The 13,784-nt window shown below is 49.3% G+C and overlaps 1 protein-coding gene across 2 annotated transcripts in view; it reads left to right on the top strand.

The window, feature by feature from the left end:
* The window catches only part of LOC139365244 (cytokine receptor-like factor 3), a 29,636-nt gene extending 18,178 nt beyond the window's left edge, over nt 1-11,458 (top strand). Inside the window, exons 5-11 of one of the 2 annotated variants that reach the window (XR_011626554.1) lie at nt 92-269; nt 1,067-1,124; nt 5,684-5,848; nt 8,167-8,305; nt 8,463-8,575; nt 9,031-11,123; nt 11,218-11,458. Coding sequence is in view for 1 of the 2 variants with exons in the window: in XM_071102747.1 (XP_070958848.1) it covers nt 92-269; nt 1,067-1,124; nt 5,684-5,848; nt 8,167-8,305; nt 8,463-8,575; nt 9,031-9,299 (922 nt within the window). In the remaining variant the exon portion in view is untranslated. Of the gene's footprint in view, nt 1-91; nt 270-1,066; nt 1,125-5,683; nt 5,849-8,166; nt 8,306-8,462; nt 8,576-9,030 lie in introns of both variants that reach the window. The other variant, XM_071102747.1, reaches the window with a different exon arrangement.
* Nucleotides 11,459-13,784: the final 2,326 nt, after the last annotated feature.

Raw genomic sequence — 13,784 nt, 5'->3', positions numbered from 1 at the left:
TGCGTTGTGTGTGGTGTGTGTGTGTGCGTTGTGTGTGGTTTGTGTGTGTGTGGTGTGTGTGTGTGTGTGTGTCTCTGTGTGTGTGTCTCAGCCTCCCGGAGGTACCAGTGTTAGTAGACGTGCCGTGTGTGTCTGCCCAGCTGGATGACTCTCTGCTGTACGCCGTGAGAGACAGAGTGTCACGACACGGATCCGTCTCTTCACACCCTCCAGTCCAGATAGAGGAGCTCCAGGAGAGACCTGGCAGTGTGTTAGTACGCTGGTGTAAGGTGAGGACACACACACACACACACTCTACAGATGTTTTGACACTGATATTAACTAACTACTACACTGTACTGTGGGGTTGTGTGTTTCATAACATCTCTGTCTGTGTCCCTCTGTGTGTCTCTCTCTGTGTTTCTCTGTCTCTCTGTGTGTCTCTGTGTTTGTCTCTCTCTGTGTTTCTTTGTCTCTCTCTGTTTCTCTGTGTCTCTCTCTGTGTCTGTGTCTCTCTGTTTCTGTGTCTCTCTGTTTCTCTGTCTCTCTGTTTCTCTGTCTCTCTGTTTCTCTGTTTCTCTGTCTCTCTCTCTCTGTGTCTCTCTCTCTCTGTGTCTCTCTCTCTCTGTGTCTCTCTCTCTCTGTGTCTCTCTCTCTCTCTGTGTCTCTCTCTCTCTCTGTGTCTCTCTGTGTCTCTCTCTGTGTCTCTCTGTGTCTCTCTGTGTCTCTCTCTGTTTCTGTGTCTCTCTCTGTTTCTCTGTCTCTGTTTCTCTGTCTCTGTGTCTCTCTCTCTCTCTCTCTGTGTCTCTCTCTGTGTCTCTCTCTCTCTGTGTCTCTCTCTCTCTGTGTCTCTCTCTCTCTGTGTCTCTCTCTCTCTGTGTCTCTCTCTCTCTGTGTCTCTCTCTCTCTGTGTCTCTCCCTCTCTGTGTCTCCCTCTCTGTGTCTCTCTCTCTGTGTCTCTCTATGTCTCTCTCGCTCTGTGTCTCTCTCTCTGTGTCTCTCTCTCTGTGTCTCTCTCTCTCTGTGTCTCTCTGTGTCTCTCTCTCTGTGTCTCTCTATGTCTCTCTCGCTCTGTGTCTCTCTCTAGGTGGATGATGAGTTTGCGGTGCAGGACTACCGTCTGCAGTATCGTCGCTCAGTGTCTGGTCAGTACCCAGGTCAAAAATGATTTAATATCCCAGAACTTATTCATTTCTTTGTGATGGTATGTCAATCGTATTTATTCGACATTTTTATAATAATCTAAGTCGGAATGTTTTAATAAAACTTAACTTTTAAAAACGGATAAATACGTTTCTGAACAAAGGGACCGGCGACTGTCTCTCAGTGCAACAAAAGGACCGGCGACTGTCTCTTATGGCAACAAAGGGACCGGCGACTGTCTCTCAGTGCAACAAAGGGACCGGCGACTGTCTCTTATGGCAACAAAGGGACCGGCGACTGTCTCTCAGTGCAACAAAGGGACCGACGACTGTCTCTTATGGCAACAAAGGGACCGGCGACTGTCTCTCAGTGCAACAAAGGGACCGACGACTGTCTCTCAGTGCAACAAAGGGACCGACGACTGTCTCTTATGGCAACAAAGGGACCGGCGACTGTCTCTTATGACAACAAAGGGACCGGCGACTGTCTCTCAGTGCAACAAAGGGACCGGCGACTGTCTCTTATGACAACAAAGGGACCGGCGACTGTCTCAGTGCAACAAAGGGACCGGCGACTGTCTCTTATGGCAACAAAGGGACCGGCGACTGTCTCTCATGGCAACAAAGGGACCGACGACTGTCTCTCAGTGCAACAAAGGGACCGGCGACTGTCTCTTATGACAACAAAGGGACCGGCGACTGTCTCTCATGGCAACAAAGGGACCGACGACTGTCTCTTATGGCAACAAAGGGACCGGCGACTGTCTCTTATGACAACAAAGGGACCGGCGACTGTCTCTCAGTGCAACAAAGGGACCGGCGACTGTCTCTTATGACAACAAAGGGACCAGCGACTGTCTCTCAGTGCAACAAAGGGACCGACGACTGTCTCTCATGGCAACAAAGGGACCGGCGACTGTCTCTCATGGCAACAAAGGGACCGGCGACTGTCTCTCAGTGCAACAAAGGGACCGGCGACTGTCTCTTATGGCAACAAAGGGACCGGCGACTGTCTCTTATGGCAACAAAGGGACCGGCGACTGTCTCTCATGGCAACAAAGGGACCGGCGACTGTCTCTCAGTGCAACAAAGGGACCGGCGACTGTCTCTTATGGCAACAAAGGGACCGGCGACTGTCTCTTATGGCAACAAAGGGACCGGCGACTGTCTCTCAGTGCAACAAAGGGACCGGCGACTGTCTCTCAGTGCAACAAAGGGACCAGCGACTGTCTCTCAGTGCAACAAAGGGACCGGTGACTGTCTCTTATGGCAACAAAGGGACCGGCGACTGTCTCTTATGGCAACAAAGGGACCAGCGACTGTCTCTCAGTGCAACAAAGGGACCGGCGACTGTCTCTCAGTGCAACAAAGGGACCGGCGACAGTCTCTTATGGCAACAAAGGGACCAGCGACTGTCTCTCAGTGCAACAAAGGGACCGACGACTGTCTCTTATGGCAACAAAAGGACCGGCGACTGTCTCTCAGTGCAACAAAGGGACCGGCGACTGTCTCTTATGGCAACAAAGGGACCAGCGACTGTCTCTCAGTGCAACAAAGGGACCGACGACTGTCTCTTATGGCAACAAAGGGACCGGCGACTGTCTCTTAGTGCAACAAAGGGACCGGCGACTGTCTCTCAGTGCAACAAAGGGACCGGCGACTGTCTCTTATGACAACAAAGGGACCAGCGACTGTCTCTCAGTGCAACAAAGGGACCGACGACTGTCTCTCAGTGCAACAAAGGGACCGGCGACTGTCTCTTATGGCAACAAAGGGACCGGCGACTGTCTCTTATGGCAACAAAGGGACCGGCGACTGTCTCTCAGTGCAACAAAGGGACCGGCGACTGTCTCTCAGTGCAACAAAAGGACCGGCGACTGTCTCTCAGTGCAACAAAGGGACCGGCGACTGTCTCTCAGTGCAACAAAGGGACCAGCGACTGTCTCTTATGGCAACAAAGGGACCGACGACTGTCTCTCAGTGCAACAAAGGGACCGACGACTGTCTCTCAGTGCAACAAAGGGACCGCGACTGTCTCTTATGGCAACAAAGGGACCGACGACTGTCTCTCAGTGCAACAAAGGGACCGATGACTGTCTCTCAGTGCAACAAAAGGACCGGCGACTGTCTCTCAGTGCAACAAAGGGACCGGCGACTGTCTCTTATGACAACAAAGGGACCGGCGACTGTCTCTCAGTGCAACAAAGGGACCGGCGACTGTCTCTCAGTGCAACAAAGGGACCGGCGACTGTCTCTTATGGCAACAAAGGGACCGGCGACTGTCTCTCAGTGCAACAAAGGGACCGACGACTGTCTCTCAGTGCAACAAAGGGACCGGCGACTGTCTCTTATGGCAACAAAGGGACCGACGACTGTCTCTCAGTGCAACTAAGGGACCGACGACTGTCTCTCAGTGCAACAAAGGGACCGGCGACTGTCTCTCAGTGCAACAAAGGGACCGGCGACTGTCTCTTATGGCAACAAAAGGACCGGCGACTGTCTCTTATGACAACAAAGGGACCGGCGACTGTCTCTTATGACAACAAAGGGACCAGCGACTGTCTCTCAGTGCAACAAAGGGACCGGCGACTGTCTCTCAGTGCAACAAAGGGACCGGCGACTGTCTCTTATGACAACAAAGGGACCAGCGACTGTCTCTCAGTGCAACAAAGGGACCGACGACTGTCTCTTATGGCAACAAAGGGACCAGCGACTGTCTCTCAGTGCAACAAAGGGACCGGCGACTGTCTCTCAGTGCAACAAAGGGACCGGCGACTGTCTCTTATGACAACAAAGGGACCAGCGACTGTCTCTCAGTGCAACAAAGGGACCGACGACTGTCTCTTATGGCAACAAAGGGACCGGCGACTGTCTCTCAGTGCAACAAAGGGACCGGCGACTGTCTCTCAGTGCAACAAAGGGACCGGCGACTGTCTCTTATGACAACAAAGGGACCGGTGACTGTCTCTCAGTGCAACAAAGGGACCGGCGACTGTCTCTCAGTGCAACAAAGGGACCGGCGACTGTCTCTTATGACAACAAAGGGACCGGTGACTGTCTCTCAGTGCAACAAAAGGACCAGCGACTGTCTCTCAGTGCAACAAAGGGACCAGCGACTGTCTCTCAGTGCAACAAAGGGACCAGCGACTGTCTCTCAGTGCAACAAAGGGACCGGCGACTGTCTCTTATGGCAACAAAGGGACCGGCGACTGTCTCTCAGTGCAACAAAGGGACCAGCGACTGTCTCTTATGGCAACAAAGGGACCGGCGACTGTCTCTCAGTGCAACAAAGGGACCGGCGACTGTCTCTTATGGCAACAAAGGGACCGGCGACTGTCTCTTATGGCAACAAAGGGACCGGCGACTGTCTCTTATGACAACAAAGGGACCGGCGACTGTCTCTCAGTGCAACAAAGGGACCGGCGACTGTCTCTTATGGCAACAAAGGGACCGGCGACTGTCTCTTATGACAACAAAGGGACCGGTGACTGTCTCTCAGTGCAACAAAGGGACCGGCGACTGTCTCTTATGGCAACAAAGGGACCGGCGACTGTCTCTTATGGCAACAAAGGGACCGGCGACTGTCTCTTATGGCAACAAAGGGACCGGCGACTGTCTCTTATGACAACAAAGGGACCGGCGACTGTCTCTCAGTGCAACAAAGGGACCGGCGACTGTCTCTTATGGCAACAAAGGGACCGGCGACTGTCTCTTATGGCAACAAAGGGACCGGCGACTGTCTCTCAGTGCAACAAAGGGACCGGCGACTGTCTCTTATGGCAACAAAGGGACCGGCGACTGTCTCTTATGGCAACAAAGGGACCGGCGACTGTCTCTCAGTGCAACAAAGGGACCGACGACTGTCTCTTATGACAACAAAGGGACCGGCGACTGTCTCTTAGTGCAACAAAGGGACCGGCGACTGTCTCTCAGTGCAACAAAGGGACCGGCGACTGTCTCTTATGACAACAAAGGGACCGGCGACTGTCTCTCAGTGCAACAAAGGGACCAGCGACTGTCTCTCAGTGCAACAAAGGGACCGACGACTGTCTCTTATGACAACAAAGGGACCGGCGACTGTCTCTCAGTGCAACAAAGGGACCGACGACTGTCTCTTATGACAACAAAGGGACCGGCGACTGTCTCTTAGTGCAACAAAGGGACCGGCGACTGTCTCTCAGTGCAACAAAGGGACCGGCGACTGTCTCTTATGACAACAAAGGGACCGGCGACTGTCTCTCAGTGCAACAAAGGGACCGGCGACTGTCTCTTATGACAACAAAGGGACCAGCGACTGTCTCTCAGTGCAACAAAGGGACCAGCGACTGTCTCTTATGGCAACAAAGGGACCGGCGACTGTCTCTCAGTGCAACAAAGGGACCGGCGACTGTCTCTCAGTGCAACAAAGAGACCAGCGAATGTCTCTCAATGACTGGTTCTTTATCATATGAATAGTACTTTATCATATGACTAGTACTTTGTCATATGAATAGTACTTTCTACTAGAATAGTGCTTTGTTAATGGTAGTTGATGATCCTAACCTTGGTATCTTCCTCTTCAGGTCAGTACGAGGACACCTACATCGGGCCGGAGCAGGAGTTCCTGGTCCTACACCTGGACCCCCACACTGATCATCTGTTCAGGGTGTGTGCCCGGGGGGAGGGACGTACCGAGTGGAGCCCCTGGAGCGTCCCACAGACAGGATACACCACACTGGCACCCCATGGTAAACACACACACACCACAGGGTAAACACTCACACACTATAAGGTAAACACACACGACATGGTAAACACACACACACGACATGGTAAACACACACACACACACACACACCACAGGGTAAACAGAGACACACACACTATAGGGTAAACACACACACACACACCAGATGGTAAACACACACACACCACAGGGTAAACACACACAGACCACAGGGTAAACACACACACACCACAGGGTAAACACACACAACATGGTAAACACACTCACACACACACACACCACAGGGTAAACAGAGACATACACACCCCAAGGTAAACTCACCCACCCCAGGGTAAACACAGACACCCCAGGGTAAACACACCCCCCCCGGGTAAACTCACACACCCCAGGGTAAACTCACACCCCCCCCGGATAAACTCACACCCCCCAGGGTGAACTCACACCCCCCAGGGTAAACACAGACACCCCAGGGTAAACTCACACCCCCCAGGGTAAACACAGACACCCCAGGGTAAACTCACACACCCCAGGGTAAACACAGACACCCCAGGGTAAACACAGACACACACCCCAGGGTAAACACAGACACCCCAGGGTAAACTCACACCCCCCAGGGTAAACACAGACACCCCAGGGTAAACTCACACACCCCAGGGTAAACACAGACACACACCCCAGGGTAAACTCACACCCCAGGGTAAACACACACACCCCAGGGTAAACACACACACCCCAGGGTAAACACACACACCCCAGGGTAAACACACACCCCAGGGTAAACACACACCCCAGGGTAAACACACACCCCAGGGTAAACACAGACACCCCAGGGTAAACTCACACACCCCAGGGTAAACACAGACACACCTGGAGCAGATACAGGGTGATGCGTTCAGCTCCAGGTTATGCATGCTGACACAGCGTGGTCTACGAACCTCAAAGTACGTCTCTGATGGTATTTCTGTGTCTCTGATGGTGTTTCTGTGTCTCTGATGGTGTTTCTGTGTCTCTGATGGTGTTTTTGTGTCTCTGATGGTGTGTGCTCGCGTAACCTGTAGACGTTTGTTGGTCTCGTGTATCGTGAGACACTAGCTCTGGTCCAGGGCATCAGTGTGTTAGGCACATAATAGTCAGTGTACTAGTTCTGGTCCAGGGTGTAATGTTAACCATTGTTGTTTGTGCAGCTAGCTAGTACGCACACACTAGCTACTTAGTACACACTAGCTACTTAGTACACACTAGCTACCTAGCACACACTAGCTACTTAGCACACACTAGCTACTTAGCACACACTAGCTACTTAGCACACACTAGCTACTTAGTACACACTAGCTACTTAGCACACACTAGCTACTTAGCACACACTAGCTACTTAGCACACACTAGCTACTTAGTACACACTAGCTACCTAGCTTGTAATTTCACCTCCCGTGCTGTTGGTGTCAGTAAAGCACCGTCCTCTCTGGCATCACTCAACATCCTGTCTCATTTCCTGTGTCTGTCTGTGGCGTGAGAAGGTGTGTCTCCTGGAGCCAGACCTGTTGAAATGCAGTCGGGCCTCGACTGAAGATGTACTGTTGTCATGGTTTCTGTCTTCTTCTGGGTGGTGTGTGTTTCTCTGACTGTGTGTGTGTGTTTCTCTGACCGTGTGTGTGTTTCTCTGACCGTTTGTGTGTGTGTGTTTCTCTGACCGTTTGTGTGTGTGTGTTTCTCTGACTGTGTGTGTGTGTGTTTCTCTGACCGTGTGTGTGTGTGTGTGTTTCTCTGACCGTGTGTGTGTGTGTTTCTCTGACCGTGTGTGTGTGTGTTTCTCTGACCGTGTGTGTGTGTGTGTGTGTTTCTCTGACCGTGTGTGTGTGTGTGTGTGTGTTTCTCTGACCGTGTGTGTTTCTCTGACCGTGTGTGTGTGTGTGTGTTTCTCTGACCGTGTGTGTGTGTGTGTGTTTCTCTGACCGCGTGTGTGTGTGTGTGTTTCTCTGACCGCGTGTGTGTGTGTGTGTTTCTCTGACCGTGTGTGTGTGTGTGTGTTTCTCTGACCGTGTGTGTGTGTGTGTTTCTCTGACCGTGTGTGTGTGTGTGTTTCTCTGACCGTGTGTGTGTGTGTGTGTTTCTCTGACCGTGTGTGTGTGTGTTTCTCTGACCGTGTGTGTGTGTGTTTCTCTGACCGTGTGTGTGTGTGTTTCTCTGACCATGTGTGTGTGTTTCTCTGACCGTGTGTGTGTGTGTGTGTGTGTGTGTGTGTGTTTCTCTGACCGTGTGTGTGTGTGTTTCTCTGACCGTGTGTGTGTTCCTCTGACCGTGTGTGTGTGTGTGTTCCAGAGTGGTGTCCAGGCAGTGAGGGCTACATCCTCAGCAGTAGAAGGAACATCGCCATGCGGAGTGACTCGTCCCCCTCTAAAGCTGGGGTTCTCTACTCCAACGCTCCAACCTACTTCTGTGGACAGACGCTCACCTTCAAGTCAGTATACACACTCCCTCTCTCCCTGTCTCTCTCTCTCTCTCTGTGTCTCTCTCTCTCTCTGTGTCCCTCTCTCTCTCTGTGTCCCACTCTCCATCACAATCTCTAGCGTAATGTTATGCTGTGATTAATGTGTGTGTATGGTGTGCTTGCGTAGGATCTCTGCGACGGGCCAGGTGGACAAGCGGGACAGTATCGGGGTGTGTGTGGGGTGTGAGGGAGAGGCAGAGTCTCTGCAGAGGGACCAGGCTGTCTGCATCTCCACCAACGGTACGTTGCTCACAGTCACTTTTTTCACTTTTTATTTTGGTAAAGCGTACAATTACAGAGTAGCAGCAGCGTTAAAAGGTAAAACGTCAAGATTTTTTTCTCACCTTCTCTTTATCCCTCCTCTCTCTCCTCTCTCTCTCCCCCTCTTCTCTCTCTTCATCTCTCTTCTCTCTCTCCCCCTCTTCTTTCTCTCTTCTCTCTCTCCCTCCCTCTCTTCTCTCTCTCCCCCTCTTCTCTCTCTCCCTCTTCTCTCTCTCCCCCTCTTCTCTTTATCCCTCTTCTCTTTATCCCTCTTCTCTCTCTCCCCCTCTTCTCTTTATCCCTCTTCTCTCTCTCTCCCTCTTCTCTCTCTCCCCCTCTTCTCTCTCTCTCCCTCTTCTCTTTATCTCTCTTCTCTCTCTCTCCCCCTCTTCTCTCCCTCCCTCTTCTCTCTCTCTCCCTCTTCTCCCCTCCAGGAGCAGTGTTTGTCAACGGTAAAGAGATGACCAACCAGCTGCCTTCCATCACCCTCGGCTCTGTTGTGACCTTCGATATGGAAGTGGTCAACCTACTTCCTATTAGCAACAACAACAACCTTAGCGACGGAGGCAACTTCAAGCTGAGGGTTACGATTGGCTCAGGGAACCGGGAAGTGGTGTTTGATTGGCTGCTGGACCAGGGGGTGGACTGCCTGTTCTTTGGCTGCTCCTTAGCCCACCCTGGTTGGAAGGTGCTGGTGTTCTGAGGCTGCTGATTGGACAGCAGACCTGTCAGTCAACACAAAGGGACAAGCAGGGTAACAGTCCTGTCTGCTGGAGTTGTCCTGTCCCAAATCAACCCCTTAGACCAGTGCTATTCAAACTTTTTAGCAGGGACTCTATTTTGTTGTGTGCAATTTCTCATGAACCCAACCCCAAAATAATAAAAAAACAGTACATTTTAGATTTTTACATCAACGAATAACCCGTAATTCATTACATTTACAAGAAACCAAAATAAATGTACTCAATTTTATTTTTCAAATACGTTTGTATATTGTCTCGTACGTTTTGTTTAGTGGGGGGGGTCGCGATCCTGGCCTTTAAATACCACTGCCTTCGACACTTAGCCTCTACCCCCTATAGCAACTGTTCAGTGTTGGGGTATTTCTAAATGTGAATTCAACTGTTGTTTACAGTAAATGTACCCCTCTTTAACCCACTGTGACTCATCTGGTCCTTTCACCCCGGGAAAGGTTTCATCTGGCGCAGCGATCTGTGCTTCCTCCAGGTATGACTGGTGATGGCTGAGAGTTGTCTGCTCCGGTATCAGAAAATCTCAACTTTCTCCTCTTGGGCACCTGGATGGACAATGTACACAAAGCCCTTTCTGACCTGTCTGATAACATATCCTGCCATCTGATACAGACTGATGTACCAGAACTGACCAATCATTATTCCTTTTCAAGACACACTCAGGCTGTGCAGGAAATGGCACCCTATTCCCTACAGAGTGCTATGGACCTTGGTCAAAAGTAGTGGACTATATAGGGAATAGGGTGTCATTCCTGTGCCCTATTTCAGATGCACATTCTCTCCAAACGTCCTAAAATTGTGGTTTTTAAACTTTTGAATGTGAGAACAATAAGGAGGTGGTCTCGCTCAGAGAAGTGATCAGAGAGCGAGACGTTGCCTTTCATCAAACACTTGAGCTGCAAAGCATGCTGGTCTGGTTTACCACAGAATAAAACACCATCACTGTGAAAAACGACTCACTCCAGAGATCGTAACCTCTTCTTCGTCGGTCTCTCCTTTTAAAAACGTTTTTTTTGCTAACAGTATTCACAACCATGTAATGTAACTTCACTTGTAGACATTGATGTACTTTCATGTGAATTTTTGGGGGAACTTGTTCTACTTGTGAGAGGTGAATTCATATTTTAAAAACGGCATCCCATTTCCTCTAGACCACTATAGGGACTAGGGGGCCGTTGTGGGTTGCTTCCTGCGGTTCTGCAGAGATGGTATGGTTGCTGTGGTTACAGAGCGCTCTTCAGCAGACTGACTGAGTTCGATGGTTCAAATTTAAAATGAACCTTTATTTAACTAGGCAAGTCAGGAAAGAACAAAATGTTATTTACAATGACTGCCTACCCTGCTCCCCTAACCCGGGCGATGCTGGGCCAAACCCTATGGGACTCCCGATCATGGCCGGTTGTGTGACAGCCTGGAAACGAACCAGGGTCTGTAGTGACGCCTCTAGCACTGCAATACAGTGTCTTAGACCGCTGCGCCACTCGGGAGTGTGACAGTTTCACATTTAACAGGTTAACAGTGGTCATACAGACTGTAAGACACTGCTAGATAAAAGCTATAGCTTGGATACAGAATATAGCTGTATAGTTACTATGTGGCAGTGTTGCTTCACGTCCAAATCATCTGATATCAGTGAAAGGCTGCCAATGGCGCAAGGGAAGGAGTGTGGGGTTGGAAATGGAACCAGGCCACCTGTTATAGTGGGGTCGTCCTCAGCTGTCTTGTCATCCACCACCCTCTTCATGCAAACAGCCGTCTCAGATTCCTTTAACTGTGTGTCTGAGTCCCAAATAGCACCCTATCCCCTATCTAGTGCACTACTTTTTGACCAGGATCCATAGGGCCGGTTAAAAGAAGTGCATCAGATAGGGTGCCATTTGGAATGCTGACTGTGACTTGTAATCAGGGTTGGGGGCTCAGTTCCATTTCAATTCGGGGAGTTTAACTGAACTTCCGATTTGCGTTAAAGTGGAATGTGAGTCGACTTCCTAAAATGGCATTGACCCCAGTCCTGCTTGTTATCAGGCTTATTATTGACATCTGTGTTTGTGTCTTCCTTCAGTACAGAACGAATGTCCCAGAAACATCCAATAAATTGCTTAGTCATCTATTTTTGGTAATTTTTTTGTGTCTGAAATATGAAACAATCCAAAATTGGAGCTACATCAAGAGATGGACAGAAGTCAGGATGTTGGGTCAGCCAGGCTAGCAGACCATTTCTACTAGCCAGGGTAACAAGCGGGTCCAAAATGTTCCGCCCCGTGTCATGGGTTGGAAATACAACATTTGGCTGGTCTGACGGGCTAGTTGGGCACATTCCTACTGGCCCAGTCTGAAAAGTTCTGTTCTCGGGCTCGCTGAAGGTCTATCCCCTATCCTAACATGTGAATGAGATAGTAACAGTAACGTGACCAGTAGTGTTAGAACCGTATCCGTGAGATAGTTACAGTAACGTGACCAGTAGTGTTAGAACCGTATCCATGAGAACGTGACCAGTAGTGTTAGAACCGTATCCGTGAGATAGTTACAGGAACGTGACCAGTAGTGTTAGAACCAAATCCGTGAGATAGTTACAGTAACGTGACCAGTAGTGTTAGAACCGTATCCATGAGATAGTTACAGTAACGTGACCAGTAGTGTTAGAACCAAATCCGTGAGATAGTTACAGTAACGTGACCAGTAGTGTTAGAACCGTATCCGTGAGATAGTAACGTGACCAGTAGTGTTAGAACCGTATCCATGAGATAGTTACAGTAACGTGACCAGTAGTGTTAGAACCGTAACGTGACCAGTAGTGTTAGAACCAAATCCGTGAGATAGTTACAGTAACGTGACCAGTAGTGTTAGAACCGTATCCGTGAGATAGTTACAGTAACGTGACCAGTAGTGTTAGAACCGTATCCATGAGATAGTTACAGTAACGTGACCCAGTAGTGTTAGAACCGTAACGTGACCAGTAGTGTTAGAACCGTATCCATGAGATAGTTACAGTAACGTGACCAGTAGTGTTAGAACCGTATCCATGAGATAGTTACAGTAACCAGTAGTGTTAGAACCGTATCCATGAGATAGTTACAGTAACGTGACCAGTAGTGTTAGAACCGTATCCATGAGATAGTTACAGTAACGTGACCAGTAGTGTTAGAACCGTATCCATGAGATAGTTACAGTAACCAGTAGTGTTAGAACCGTATCCATGAGATAGTTACAGTAACGTGACCAGTAGTGTTAGAACCGTATCCGTGAGAACGTGACCAGTAGTGTTAGAACCGTATCCATGAGATAGTTACAGTAACGTGACCAGTAGTGTTAGAACCGTATCCATGAGATAGTTACAGTAACGTGACCAGTAGTGTTAGAACCGTATCCATGAGATAGTTACAGTAACGTGACCAGTAGTGTTAGAACCGTATCCATGAGATAGTTACAGTAACGTGACCAGTAGTGTTAGAACCGTATCCATGAGATAGTTACAGTAACGTGACCAGTAGTATGAGAACGTGACCAGTAGTGTTAGAACCGTATCCATGAGAACGTGACCAGTAGTGTTAGAACCGTATCCATGAGACAGTAACGTGACCAGTAGTAATAGAACCGTATCCATGAGAACGTGACCAGTAGTGTTAGAACCGTATCCATGAGACAGTAACGTGACCAGTAGTAATAGAACCGTATCCATGAGAACGTGACCAGTAGTTTTAGAACCGTATCCATGAGAACGTGACCAGTAGTGTTAGAACCGTATCCGTACAATTAAAACCATATGAGACGTTAATGGTAATAATACAAAACATCTTTATTCTTTTAAATAGAAAACATTTTTTATGACTCCCTTGATTACTAAATTCCAACGTCCAGCTGGTTTTAGGATGTTGGTGAACAAAGTCCTGTTTTTCTTATCTGGGTTCGCTAGAGCAAAATGTTGCTCCTTTTTCCTGAAGTGAGATATATATATATATATATACACACACACCTGGGTCATGTTCACTGAGGCGCACTGTAGCAAAACGTTTTGCAACAGAAGATAAGTGTTTTATTGGATTAGTACAGATAGTACCTCCAACTCCCTAACGTTTTGTGCCAAATGAACATGACCCTAGTCAACATACTGCACACAGCTACAGAACGTAGGAACATCTTCCTTTGTTTGGGTCCTGATTGATTGCAATTCGAGTTCACACCTGAAAAGATCCACCCCATCACTGGAGAAGCAATGACACCCTGTTTCCTATATCTGAAATGACATCCTATTTCCTATATAGTGCACTCCTGTTGACCAGGGCCCATACCAGTGGAGGCTGCTGAGGGGAGGACGGCTCATAATGGCATCAAACACGTGGAAATCGCATGTTAGATACCATTCCGCTCCAGCCATTACCACGAGCCCGTCCTCCCCAATTAAAAGCTGCCACCAACCTCCTGTGGTCCATGCTACT

This window comes from Oncorhynchus clarkii, chromosome 13 (genome assembly GCF_045791955.1).
Source record: "Oncorhynchus clarkii lewisi isolate Uvic-CL-2024 chromosome 13, UVic_Ocla_1.0, whole genome shotgun sequence".
Lineage (NCBI taxonomy): Eukaryota > Metazoa > Chordata > Actinopteri > Salmoniformes > Salmonidae > Oncorhynchus > Oncorhynchus clarkii.
Note: the sequence above shows the minus strand (reverse complement) of the source record. Positions and strands in the feature narration are given on the sequence as shown.